The following is a 14491-nucleotide window of genomic DNA, read 5'->3' on the forward strand; positions in this document are numbered from 1 at the left end:
AGTTTAAATGTGTTTTAGATGAAATGTCTGAGAAGTGTGGTAGGTTAGATAAAGTGAGAAACAAGAAGATGAAGAGGAGAACAGGGATAGAAAAGGAAATGGGAGATAGGATTGATGAAAGAGTATTGGGATGCTTTGGACACATGGAAAGAATGAGTAAAAGAAATGTGGAAGGCAGAGGTGGATAGAATGAACATGAGGGGGTGACCAAGGATGAGATGGATTGGAAGAAAGGGTCATTGGGAAAGAGGGGAATATCTGTTGAGGAAGGAAGGAAGAAGGTAGTGGTAAGTGAGGGTTGTGTATGGATGATGATGCATAGAAGGAAGTGGGTGGGAGGATATGGGGGGGTTAGGGAGGGGTTATGTGTGAATGATATTTTGATGCATCCCAAAGGAATTTCTCCCCACCTTCAGTATTTCTGCATGAGGGGATGGAGAGGGGGAATTGCTGATTAAATGAAGTGGCCTTGCTATGGATTTGCTCCGTCTTACTGCATTGTTTCTGACCCAGGGTGATGGGCAAGATACAGGAATGAGCCTTTATCTAGGAGGAGCCAAGATGAGAGGAAGGGAGGTGTGGTGAGTGGGAGTGGAATGGGTGGGAGGAATTATGCCTTTTGACTTTGGCTACCTCCCTTGAAGTGGGGGGAAAGCCCTTGGAATATGTATGTATATATGCACATGTGGTTTTACAGTCTAGTAATGTAAGTGAATAAAGAAATGTAACACACATTGAAAATTATGTGTTTGAATAGTTTACACAATGATGCTTTGTAGCTGGCCATCAGATGGCAAGGCACTCACACAGACTTGTTGATTACTTTTGGATGTCATCATTCCTAACAAGTGTAGCAAACAAAAAACCACTAGTACACCAAAAACAAATGAAGGTGATGATATCTGAAGAGAAAGGCAAATCAATTAAGAAAGTAAAAGGAGGCACATCATGCAGTTCTGGTATCTTTTCACTTTCCATGTGTTCATTTGTTATGATTTTTTTCCTACACTGATGATTTCTTCCTCTTTTTTTTTTTTAGCTAATCCTTGACCCACATTTCCTACTATTATAATGATAACTTCCTGCACTCTGATGTTTTATTGCAAATCTTGGTTTACCCTTCAGCCACTTTTCTTCTCATGAAAATGTAAATATGGAAGAACATAATGAAAAATAATAATAATTGTAGAATAAAATATATTAAAAACCATATAATACATTCTTGTCAATTGAACAAATGTTCGTGATGATTATTGTTCATTGTCTGGTGCTGCACTAGCTCTGACACCTGGCTCATCAATCTTATGAGCTGACAGACTTCCTCCCTCCCTCCCTCCAACCCTCTCCCCTTTAGTACAGATGATGCACAGTAAACACCAGCTTGGATAGGGTCTTTACCTTAGGTAAATTGTTAAGAATGTATGGTTTTTATATATTTCATTTGACAATATTATTTTTTATTATGTTCTTGCATAGTATCACCATAATTTTTGCAGCACAGACCATTTTCTGGGAACAATTATGTGTCCCTGTCTGTGGTGGTTCTGTAAGGTGAACAGTTGAGCTAACCATTTTCCAAACCAGTCAACCCCCTTATCTCTACCATGTGGTGCAACCCTGAGGGATTTGCGCTTGATCTCTGAACTAGGCCTAAGATCTCCATCAACTTTACCTGTATTATTAGTATTATTATTAGTATTATTATTATTATTATTATTATTATTATTTTTTTTTTTTTTTTTTTTTTTTTTTTTTTTTTTTTTTTTTCAATTTTTTAAACATGGAGAGCTGACAACAGTGACTGCTCCCTCCTATTACTTTTAGCCAGTAACATATAAACAATCTTACACCAATACAATACAGAGAATGGTCCATAGTTTCTTCCTGGGGAACTCTGTAGAAGGGCCTTAGGACTGTTGCCAGACACTGGGGCTGGGTATTTCCTTTAATGAAAATCAGGGCTACAGTTATTATTATAGGTTATTTTATTTTTATAGTTTGTGGATATTTTCAGGGTAGGGAGAATAATTTAATTTTATGCCAATGGGATATTAGTTCTAGCTGAGGCCCTTGCTCAGTAACTCCTACAAGCATCAAAGATTTATTGTATTTTGAAGCTAGACTTGACCTAAAGGAAAATAAATATGTTTTATGCAAATATAAAATATTGTTATTTTGTAAGTATCACTTATAAAGTACTTTTCTATTCTGTAAATATGTATATATATATATATATATATATGTGTGTGTGTGTGTGTGTGTATGTATATATATATTATCCTGACACAGGTAACCTATGAATAAATTTTATTATTTTTTTTCCCATGTACAGCTTGTTTGGAATTATAAATTGGAACTCACACAACATGGAAGAATTGATGAGTTGGCAAAGGACGTGTGTGAAGCCGAGATTCGTAACTTGCCAGGGTGTGCAACGGGGACCTCCGGGCACTTTGTGTCATGTGTCACCGATTATTTGGACCAGATCAATGTACGGTAATTCTCTCTCTCTCTCTCTATCTCTCTCATATACTGGTATATATATATATATTAGGATGGTTTGGACACATGGAAAGAATGAGTGAAGAAAGACTAGTAAAGGAGGTATGGAAGGCAGATGTGGAGGGAGTGAACATGAGGGGACGTCCTAGGATGAGATGGATGGATGGGGTGAAGGGGGCTTTGGGGGAAGAGGGGAATGTTGGTTGAGGAAGGACGGGAGAGGACAGAAGACGGGTGAATGGAGAATGGTTGTATATGGAAAATGTTGTGATGCATGAGGTGGATTGGACGGGGGAATGGGGGTGAGGTAGTGTGTGTGAGCAAAAATTTTGATGCAGCCCGAAGGGCTTTCTCCCCGTCCTCTCCTTTATATGGGGGGACGGAGAGGGGGGGTCGCTGATTTAATGAAGCGGCCTTGCTGTGGATGTGCTGTGTCCTGCGTCACTGCTTCTGACCCAGGGCAGTGGACAGGGTGCAGGGATGACCCGTCATCTAGGAGGTGCTAAGATGGGAGGGAGGGTGGAGGGGTGTGGAGTGTTTTCGGGGATGAAATGGGTGGGAATGTTTTTGTGCCTTGTCCTTTTTGGCTACCCCCCTGGTAAGGGGGAAAAAGCCTTGGTATATGTATTTATGTATATGTATATATATATATATATATATATATATATATATATATATGATGTAAGCGGAATAGGAAACACAGGAGTCTTAGTCTTGAGTTTATTCCTGACTAGTTTCGCAGGTATGCGAAACTAGTCAGGAATAAACTCAAGACTAAGACTCCTGTGTTTCCTATTCCGCTTACATCAACCTGTCAGAATGTCTCAACATATATATATATATATATATACATACATATATGCATATATATATATATACATATATAAATGTATATATATATATATATATATATATATGTATATATATATTAGGGTGGTCCTGATAGTGAAATCAAGTTAACCATCGCCCCAACCTCATCAAGGGCATATAACCTGAGTCATCCCTCTTTTCCCTGTCCCCAAATGTACCCCTCTTAGCTATATATATTCTCACACTCCACACTGTGTCATTCTGCTGTAGAGGACCACAGGTAGTGGTTGAAATGTACATATTTTCTGTCCATCTTATCTCATTCTTTGACAGTGGGTCAATCAGTCCCATTTTACTATATATATATATATATATATATATATATATATATATATATATATATATATATATATATATATATATATATATATATGTGTGTGTGTGTGTGTATGTTAGAGTGGGTAAAAAAAAATAAAAAATTGAAATCTCTTACAGCTCCCATGGATTATTGAGAGGAATAGCAAGTAAAACAAGCACAAAAAATTTAATGTGAATCTTTCAAGATTTAGGGGTCACACAGGGTAGTTGATTTTTCAAGACCATACAAGTGTTCATTTCTCAAGCTTATTTATTCTCATCAACTATAAATGCCACAGAAACAAAATTATTTGCTCTGAAGTAAGGTAAGTAACTATTCTAGGATCATTTCATCATACAGCAGTGTATTAATATATGGGAGGAATATTACTCTGATACTATACAAGGAACACTTAGGAACAATGGTAGGAATGACACATTTCCTGGATTTTCTTCAAAATAAAACTGAAATTGGCTGAAATAACGATTGAAATGATTTGTATATTCTTCTGAGATGAGGGTTCAGGTTCAGCCATTGATGGTGCTCAACAGCTTGCAGGAGAGCTTGTCATTCGCTCTCATCCTTTGTGAGGATCTCGGAATAATCAGTGATCAGTTTGATCGCCCGTTCCACGGCATCATTGGTCACTGCCAGATGGTGGACAGTCTTCTTACCCTGGTTGTATGCCTCTTTTTCCTTCCAACTGAGCACAGAAGATTGGAGAAACAAGGCATCCATCTTTTGTGCTGTGAAAGAGAAAAGTGACTCCTTGGTGATAAGGTCACTCAAAATCACCGAAGAAGGATCATGGGGTGCTGCCATCCATTGCTTTTTGTCGAGGTCCTTGTCAATGGCCAGCTTCCACCATCTCCTCAATCAAGACTTTGTCACTGAACAAGGCAAGGTTGACGAGGTCCGTCCCCAAGTACCAAAAGTGCCATTTGAAGGTCTTCATCGTGGCCTCCAAGATCTTTGAGTTGAGGTCTCTGCAATTGTAGAGATCCTGGAAGAGAGTGAGATCGTTGAAAGGAGCGTCTGCGGCCAAGGTAGTCTAAACCAGGCACAGTTGTAGATTAGGATGATGAACACATTTATCTTCTGGAGGCTACGCAGTTCCCTCAGCGTGAGTTTGAACTCATCCTTGAACTTCGTGATCTTGAGCACGTAGATTGTCTTCTCCATCCATCTTGCATGGTTGTGAGCTCCTGGTTTGCAGAAGGTGTTAGGAACCTCCCTCTTGATGGCCTTAGCCTTTAGTTCCGCGAACTCTATAATCATCTCTTGTCATTTCAGCTGCCTTGGCAAGAGCCTCAAGGGTTGTCCTCTTCCATTCATCATGATCAGCCAACTGAGGGTCATTGATGATCTTAGCATTGGCATGTACGAGAGTGTGCCACTTTTTTCTTGGAACCGTTTGAATAGTTGAACATCTGGGCCAGGCGTAGCGTTGCTTAAGGTGGCCTTGAAGGCTAAGGCCAAGATGAGCTCCATGACATGGTGGCAGCACACTAAGTTCAACAATGGACGACCCAACTTCTGTTCGAGGAGTGTGCAACAGCCAGGGTGGATGGCTGTGTTTGAAGTGGTGGTGTCGAAGCAGAGACCCCCAACTCTGTCTTCAAACGTCCAGTGTCTGATGGTTTCATTGACTTCGCTGTCCATTGCTTCCCTAGTACTGGATGGCAAGGCAGGGATAACCAGGAGCTTGTCTTCTTCGACGGACAGACTGGTGACAATAATGGCCAAGCAATCAACATGACCTTGACTTTCTGATCTAGGCAAAAGTTTCCTGTCCCAATGAAGGATGAGAACTGTATTGTGCTCCTGTACTTGGTTTTGATAATCCTTGATAGCTGCTTCTGCTGTCTCCTGCTGCAACACTTTCTGGTGTCAGCGAATGGACGAGGTGGATGGACTCGGCATTCCCTGGTCTGCAGTGATGACAGATGAGACGTGGTGGGCTCCACGAGAGGTCAACTTGACCCTGTGAGCCACTGCTGCCAGCTCCTTCATGATCTTGAGCCTTTTCGGAGAAGCAGAAGCAGTGGCACTTCCCTGAGCAGGAGAGTTGGTGTTGGAGGAAGAAGTGTGGTGGAACTTCCACTCGCCAACTCAGCTGCCTCTTCCCTCTCCGAAGTCTCCACCAACCCCTTCTCTTGTCTCCTTCTCTCAGCAGCCAACCTCTCATGTTTCCTGGACTCTTTTGCCATGTTCTTGTCAAGAGTACTCATGACCATTTTCCTCCGGCTCCTTTGGTCATCGAGAAGGTTCTTATCTTGGTTGAGGTGGATCGTGGAGGAAGAAGTGGCAGGAACTGCAATGTCAAACAGTGATGACAAGTGTCCCTGGAGGAGGGCATCGGAGACCTTGTCCCACTCAGATTGATGCTATTTCGCCTTCTTACAGACTTCATATTTCCCGATGAGGGTTTCCAGTTTTTTCATGATTGATTGCAGCAGGACAATGGGAACTTGGGCTTTTCAATTGTCCTTGCTGTTTGATCCATGACAGAAGTGTCGCCATAGAACATTTGTTGGAAGGAGTATCTGGCTGAGGGCTTCAAGGGGCTGTCCCAACAAAAACAGCTTATTCTGTTTCCGAGTTGAACTCGCCATTTAGGCTTGAGGGGGAGAAAATGAGGATGTTTTCAGCTTAGTGCTGGGTCTGACAGTATAAAGACAGAGCTATATAACAGCAAAAACTACATTGGGGTATGCACAAAATGAATTGACACCACCAAGATATCTAAAGTCATAGCTTCCACAACTGTATGGTAGGTACGCTAAGCTAAGGGAAAGCAAAGCAAACTTTTGATTACTCAGCACGACCCCACAACATACTTTGATTTGGACAAAACTGGATTTAAGAGTTTATCATGAAGCCTCACAATAATTCACAAATGCAGAAACAAAGTTCACTTCAAAAATTTTACTTTATATGTACCTCCCTTTTTTTAGACATTCTGCATGACACCCATCCAACCCAGATGCCTTACCTGATCTCATCATCCTAACAACTGCCTTAATTTCATCTTTCCTTATTTCTCCTCCATTTTCCTCATTCATCACAGTCATTTTCTTAGCACTTCCCACTGCAACTACCTTCCCCCCCTATCCTCCTTCACATTTAGCAACTCCCTAAAATAATCTCCCCACCTTACTCTTACTGCCTTCTTATCCATTATTATCTCTCCTTCTACACCTTTTACCTTTTCTTCTCTATTTGATTCACCTCCTCTTCCTCTCTTAGTTTCTTTCCAAAACATCTTTTTATTACTTTCAAATTTTTCTGTCATACTCTTACCCCATTTCACATCTGCTCTCCTCTTTGCCTCATTTATCTTATGCTTTACTTCTCTTTTCTTTGTACCTCTCATATGATTCTCTTGCCCTATTTTGTAACCAATCTGTGAATGCTTGCTTCTCTTCTACAACCTTCTATGCTTCCTCATCCCATCACTCATTACCCTTCCTTTTATTTCCTCCCATCTTCCTTATTCCACACACTATCTTTTCACACCTTGTGACTCCCTCCTTGAACCATCCCCATTCCTCCTCCACTCCTAGTTCTACTCTATCCTTGACTCCCTCCCACTCCTCTCTCAGCTTCTTCTTGTACTCCTTCTCTTTCTCATTTAAATAGTTCACTCTAAGCACCTCCCTACCTTTTGTCCTTTTCCTCATTCTCCATCTATCCTCCTCTCTCAACTTACCTTCCAACAAAAAATGATCTGATATTCCCCCACTCTTTCCCCTTAGCACATATCCTAAACTCTCCCTACTATTCTCTTTTACCACTATGTAGGCCATTAATGCCCTATCTACCACCTTTCCATCCACCACCCTCTCCCATGTATACCTATGTTTGACTTTCTTCCTAAACACTATATTTGCTATCATCAGCTTTCTTTCTAGACACATCTCCACCATTAACTCTCCACTATGGTTTTTTCCTGGAACTCCACACTTTCCAACTACTCCATCTCTTGGTTCATTTCCTACCCTAGCATTAAGGTCTCCCAATACCACTACATTGACATTTCCCCCTAAACCCTCAATGCACTCAATTAAATCTATCCAAAAAGCCTCCCTTTCCTCTACAACCCTCATACTACCATGCCCATATGCACTTACAAAAACCACATCTCCCTTCCCAGTTTCTCCATCATCCACATTAACCTTGAAGAAACCTTCCAGTCCACCACATATTTACCTTTCTCTTCACTTACTAGTATAACCACACCTTCTCTCCCTCATCCTCTCTTCACTCCTAAGACTCTCCCAACTACACTCCCAAACTCAAACTTTCCCTTCCCTTTCAACTTATAAAATTCATTTACCCTCTTTTCCTCCCTTTCTCTCATTCCTTATCACTCTATCTTTTCTTTTCCTTATAAGGCTGGATCAACAAAAAAGAATAACCATAGAACATGTTTGTAATTTGAAAATCAGATTGAGAGTGCATCTTACATATTACATTGTTGGGTTTTTGTATGAGGGGGCAGAGAGTGAGGGTCACTGATGAAATGAAGTGGCCTTGCTGTGCATGTGCTGTTTCTTGTTGCATTGCTTCTGACCTAGGGCAGTGGGCAAGATGTAGGGATGATCTGTCATCCAGGAGGAGATAAGAAAAGAGGGAGGGAGAGAGGGAGGGCTGATGGATGTGAGTGGAGTGGGTGGGGATGAAATGGGTGTGAGTGGAATTATGCCTTTTGACTTTGGATACTTCCCTTGTAAGGTGGAAAAAGCCCTTGGTGTATGTATGTATGTATGAGTTTTTCAAATCCAATTTTAGAAGAGATATGCCTGAGCTCCTTGCCCCCAACCACTGAACACACCTTTGATTTATAATTATAGTTATGTAATGTAAGAATTTAGTGTTCATCTCCAGGAATTGGAATTGGGTGATGGATGGGTTGGGGTGGTTATCTGGCTTGATTGGCTACCTCCCATTTAAAGGAAAAAGAAGCCTTTTGATAAATAAATAGAATTTTTAGAGATTTTTATTTGCAATGGAATAACCTATAGACAACAACTGACTTTCTCCCTGGCAGGATGAACGCTGTAAGCAATACATCATACGTCTGGCAGCCTTGGTTTTCAGTGATTACCGCTTGGTGGAAGACTTGACCATAAACTGCGGAGAAGAGATCGAAAAGTTCAATTGTGGGCGTGTGCAGCCCCTAAATTATAATGCTCCCCACTCCCAGGGTGCCACCATTGAGTGCCTCTCAAGTCATGCAGGAAACCTTGGAACACAGTGTCAGAAACAAATCCTCAGGTAGGTGTTTATGACATGAGTATGATGTAAATACCTGCCTTGTGTTCATATGTTTTATTCTTATATATATATTGTGACATCATGACAGGTGTATGAATGGTAAGAATGGAAAGACACAATTGAGAACAAGAGACTTTATTCCTGACCGGTTTCGCCTTTGAGGCAAAACCAGTCAGGAATAAAGTCTCTTGTTCTCAATCGTGTCTTTCCATTCTTACCATTCATATATATATATACACACACACACACACACACATGTATATACACATACATGCAAACATACTTATACCAAGGGCTTTTTTCCCCCTTACAAAGGAGTAGCCAAAGTCAAAAGACATAGTTCCACTCCCACCCATTTCATCCCCACCCACTCCATTCCCATTCACCGCCCCTCCCTCCTTGCTTCTTGCCCACTGCCCTAGGTCAGAAGCAATGCAGCAGGACACAACACATCCACAGCAAGGACACTTCATTTCATTGGTGACCCCCTTTCTCCGTTCCCTCGTGCAAAATCTTGATAAAGTAATATGGAAGAATCACTCTCAATCTGATTTCAAATTGCAAACTTGTTTTATGGTTATACTTTTTGGTTGATCCAGCCCTCTAAGGAAAAGAAAAGAAAGATAAGGAATGAGAGAAAGGGAGGGAAAGAGGGTAAATGGATTTTATATACATATAAGTTGAAAGGGAGGAGCAAGTTTGAGTTTGGGAGTGTAGTTGGATCTCAGGAGTGAAGAGAGTACATTAATCTAAAGAGCCCAAGTTGTGATATGGGGCTGGATAATACATACATATACTGATAGCTTTTTTCACCTTACAAGGGAGGTAGCCAAAGTTGGGGGCACAAATCCACTCCCACCCATTTCATTCCTACATACAGGTAGTCGTCGACTTACGACTGAGTTCGGTTCCAACAGACAGGTCATAAGCCGATCTGGACGCAAGTCAGACTTTATATATATACAATATATATTACCCTTTATATATATGAGGCCCAGCATGGAGAAGTGTCCCATGCGACAAAATGGCCGGTTTTGAGTTACACACATATAACACTATTTTGGCCCTTCTACTTCAATCCAAGCATGTCGGAAAGGACAAAACGTGACCTGCAATATGGTCGAAAGGCACGTTTTGTACTTTCCGACATGCTCGGATTGAAGTAGAAGGGCCAAAATAGTGTTATATGTGCGTAACTCAAAAACGGCCATTGTGTCGCATGGGACACTTCTCCATGCGGGGCCTCATATACACATATATATATATATATATATATATATATATATATATATATAATATATATATATATATATATATACACAGTACTACCTCCAATGGACTAAAAGGGGGGTAACGGTGTCCGTTGATGTGAATAATCCGTTGATTTGGAGTGGTTTTTGGGTGGCATAGTGATTGCACGCACTAAACAACGGCACCAAAAACACCGAAAACACAGTGAAAACACCGCAAACAGCTAATTAATGTCCGTTAATGAGAGGTCAATCTGTATATATATATATATATATATATATATATATATATATATATGATATATATATATAATATATATATAATATATATATATATATACAGTCGTACCTCGGTACTTGACCATAATCCATTCTGAGGAGGTGGTCGAGCACCGATTTGTTCGAACACCGAAACCAATTTTCCCATAAGAAATAATGGAAAGTATTTTAATCCGTTCTTACCATTAAGGGCTAGAGCAACACGAAAAAGTTTAAATCTGGGAAGAAATACTCGAACAAACTGCGTACGTCTTACTCCGCTGGCGGTCTGAGTCGAACTGACGCTTACCCGCTGTTCGAGCTAGTCGAGTACCGAAAATCTGTTCGAGGTCCGATGCATTTTCTACTCGAATTTTTTGGTCGAGCACCGATTTGGTCGAGTATAGAGGCGGTCGAGTACCGAGGTACGACTGTATATATATTACCCTTTAAATACTATTTTTGTTAATGTATATACATACATATACCAAGGCTTTTTCCCCCTTACAAGGGAGGTAGCCAAAAAGGAAAAGGCATAAAATCATTCCCACCCATTCCATCCCTAAATACACTCCACACCCCTCCACCCTCCCTCTTATCTTAGAACCTCCTTGATGACGGGTCATCCCTGCACCTTGTCCATGGCCCTGGGTCAGAAGCAGTGTCGCAAGACACAGCACATCCACAGCAAGGCTGCTTCATTAAATCGGCGACCCCCCCTCTCCGTCCCCCCATGCATAAAAGGAGAAGACGGAGAGAAATCCCTTCGGGCTGCGTCAAAATTTGCTCACACATACTACCTCACCCCCCCAACCCCCCCACCCATTCCACCTCATGCATCACAACATCATCCATATACAACCATTCTCCACTCACCCCTGTCTTCTGTCCTCTCCCGTCCTTCCTCAACAGACATTCCCCTCTTCCCCAAAGCCCCCTTCACCCCATCCATCCACCTCATCCTAGGACGTCCCCTCATGTTCACTCCCTCCACATCTGCCTTCCATACCTCTTTTACTAGTCTTTCTTCACTCATTCTTTCCATGTGTCCAAACCATCCTAATACTCTTTCATCAACCCTATCTCCCAACTCCCTTTCCACCCCTGTTCTCCTCCTCACCTCCTCATTTCTCACTCTGTCTAGCCTAGTAACCCCCATCATACTTCTCAGACACCTCATCTCAAACACATTCAAACTCCTTCTCTCTTCCTCTCTTATGTTCCATGTTTCTGCCCCATACAGTGCTGTTGGCACAATCACTCCTTCATACAGTCTCCTCTTCGCATCCATTCCCAAATGTCTATTCCTCATTACACTCTTTAATCCACCAAGGTATTTATTCGTTTCTCTCAATCTACATTCTACCTCCACCTCCACTCCACCTTTTCCTGCCACATTTGCACCCAAGTATCTAAAACTATCCACTTCCTCCAGTTGCTCTCCCTTAATGCTCACTTCCAGTCTACTGCCACTTTCACCCCTTGTACATCTCATCACCTTACTTTTACCCACATTTATCTTTAGCTTTCTTCTATCACATACTCTCCCAAACTCTGTCACCAATTTCCTCAATCCCTCCTCCGATCCTGCCACAAGCGCAGTGTCGTCCGCAAACAACAACTGGCTCACCTCCCACTTTTCTCCATTTTCTTTAACCATCTCCAATCCCTGACCCACTACCCTTGCATTTACCTCTCGCACTACCCCATCCATGTATAAGTTGTACATATACATTGTATATTATATTTAGCACACTGAAATAATCTTAGCATCTTTGAACTATGTTGTATAGTATTTTTTTAACCTTTTTTTATAATTTTATCTGATTTTCTTTGGGAAACATAGCCTAGGCCTAAGCATACTGATTAAAAACCCATCATCTTTGACCTATGATATTTAATACTGTGTTTTTTAACCTTTTTATTATTTTACCACCAGACTTTCTTTAGGAAACATATGCATATTAAATGGAATATTATTATCTTTGAGCTACGTTGTTTAATATTCATTAACTTTTTTATAATTTTCGTTAGGAAACGTAGCCTAGGCCTACGCATACTGAATAAAGTCTTGTCATCTTTGACCTACGAATACTTTTTTGTTGGTTACATTAGAATCATTGTAAGGCAAAATTAGGAATTTTTTTATTTCAAAACACATTCTTTTCGTTTACATACTGTACCGAAAATATTGTTATCGACAACAGACTAGGCATAAACAAAGTTTGTTACATTTCATTAATCACAAAACATAAAAATACAAAATGCTGTACTGAACATAATAATATTGAAAACAGACTAGGCATAAAAAGTTTTACTGTTACATTTTATTAATTGCAAAACATATAGAAATACAAAATGCAAGGCAAAATTAGGAAAAATATTTCAAAACACATTCTTTTCGATTATGTATTGTACCGAACATATTGTTATCGACAACAAACTAGCATAGGCATAAAACAAGTTTTACTGTTACATTTTATTAATTGCAAAACATATAAAAATACAAAAATACAAATTGCAATGCAAAATTAGGAAACATTTTACTTCAAACAAAATGAAAGAATATATAGCTGACTGAGATGCTGACGCTGCCAGCAGCCTGCCAAAACTATCGTACTCACGTCTCGCGGCGTGCGGAGTAATTGTACTGCACTGCCAGGCATACATTGCAATTCTATTACTCTATTAAATGTCAAATGTTATTGCACTATCTCGTGGTCGCAAAGTCGATCAGTTGTAAGTCGCATAGGTCGTAAGTCAATGACTACCTGTACTCCACTCCCATTCACCACCCCTCCCTCCCTCCCTCTTTTCTTGGCTCCTCTTGGATGACAGATAATCCCTGCATCTTGCCCATTGCCCTGGATCAGAAACAATGCAGCAAGACACAGCAAGGCCACTTCATTTAATCAGCAACCTCCACCTCTCTGTCCCCTCATGCAGAGAGAAGACGGAGAAATCCCTTCTGGCTGCATCAAAATATTATTCACACATAACCACTCCCTAACCCCTGCTACCCCCATACACTTCCATGCATTGCAGCATCACCTAGATACAACTATTCTCCACTCACCCCTATCTTCTGTCTTCTCCCCTCCTTTCTCAACATCCCCCTCTTTCTCAATGCCCCTATTACCCCATCCATCTACCTCATCCTTGGTCACCCTGTGCTGTTAACTCCATCCACCTCTGCCATCCACACTTCTTTCACTAATCTTTCTTCACTCATTCTTTCCATGTGTCCAAACCATCCCAACACTTTTATTAACCCTACTCCCAACTCCCTTTCCAGGCCTGCTCTCCTCATCACCTTGTTTCTCATTCTATCCAGCATAGTAAAACAAACACAGCAAGAAGGTTGTAAAAAAGAAGAGCAAGCTTTCATAGATTGGTTAGAAAATAGTATGAAGTAATCATATGAGAGGTACAGAGAAAAGAGAAGTAAAGCATAAGATAAGTGAGGCAAAGAGGAGAGCAGATGTGAAATGGGGTAAGAGTATGACAGAAAAATTTGAAAGTAATAAAAAGATGTTTGAAAAGAAATTAAGAGAGGAAGAGGAGGTGAATCAAGTAGAGAAGAAAAAGTAAAAGGTGCAGATGGAGAGATGATAATGGAAGAGAATGCAGTAATAGGAAAATGGGCAGAGTATTTTAGGGAGTTGCTAAATGTGAAGTAGGATAGGGAGGGAAAGGTAGTTGCAGTGGAAAGTGCTAAGAAAATGAGAGTGATGAGTGAGGAAAATGGAGGAGAAATAAGGACAGATGAAGTGAAGGCAGTTGTTAAGATGATGAGAGCAGGTAAGGCACCTGGTCTGGATGGATGTCATGAAGAATATCTGAAAAAAGGAGGTACAGTGATGGTGGACTGGCTGGTGAGGTTATTAATGTTTGTTTAAGAGATGGTCAAGTGCTGGAGGACTGGAGGAGTGCCTGTATAGTTTTACTTTACAAGGGAAAAGGGGACAAGTGTAAGTGTAGTAGTTTCAGAGATATTAGCTTAAGTGTAGTTGGGAAGGCTTATGGAAGGGTC

The 14491-nt window shown here is 40.8% G+C and overlaps 1 protein-coding gene across 1 annotated transcript in view; it reads left to right on the plus strand.

The window, feature by feature from the left end:
- The window catches only part of Glg1 (Golgi apparatus protein 1), a 67543-nt gene that overhangs the window by 3586 nt on the left and 49466 nt on the right, over nt 1-14491 (plus strand). Inside the window, exons 3-4 of the mRNA XM_076202273.1 lie at nt 2333-2491; nt 8724-8950. Coding sequence (XP_076058388.1) covers nt 2333-2491; nt 8724-8950 — 386 coding nt within the window. The remainder of the gene's footprint in view (nt 1-2332; nt 2492-8723; nt 8951-14491) is intronic.

This window comes from Oratosquilla oratoria, chromosome 18 (assembly GCF_046742065.1).
Source record: "Oratosquilla oratoria isolate Oo_2021 chromosome 18, ASM4674206v1, whole genome shotgun sequence".
NCBI lineage: Eukaryota > Metazoa > Arthropoda > Malacostraca > Stomatopoda > Squillidae > Oratosquilla > Oratosquilla oratoria.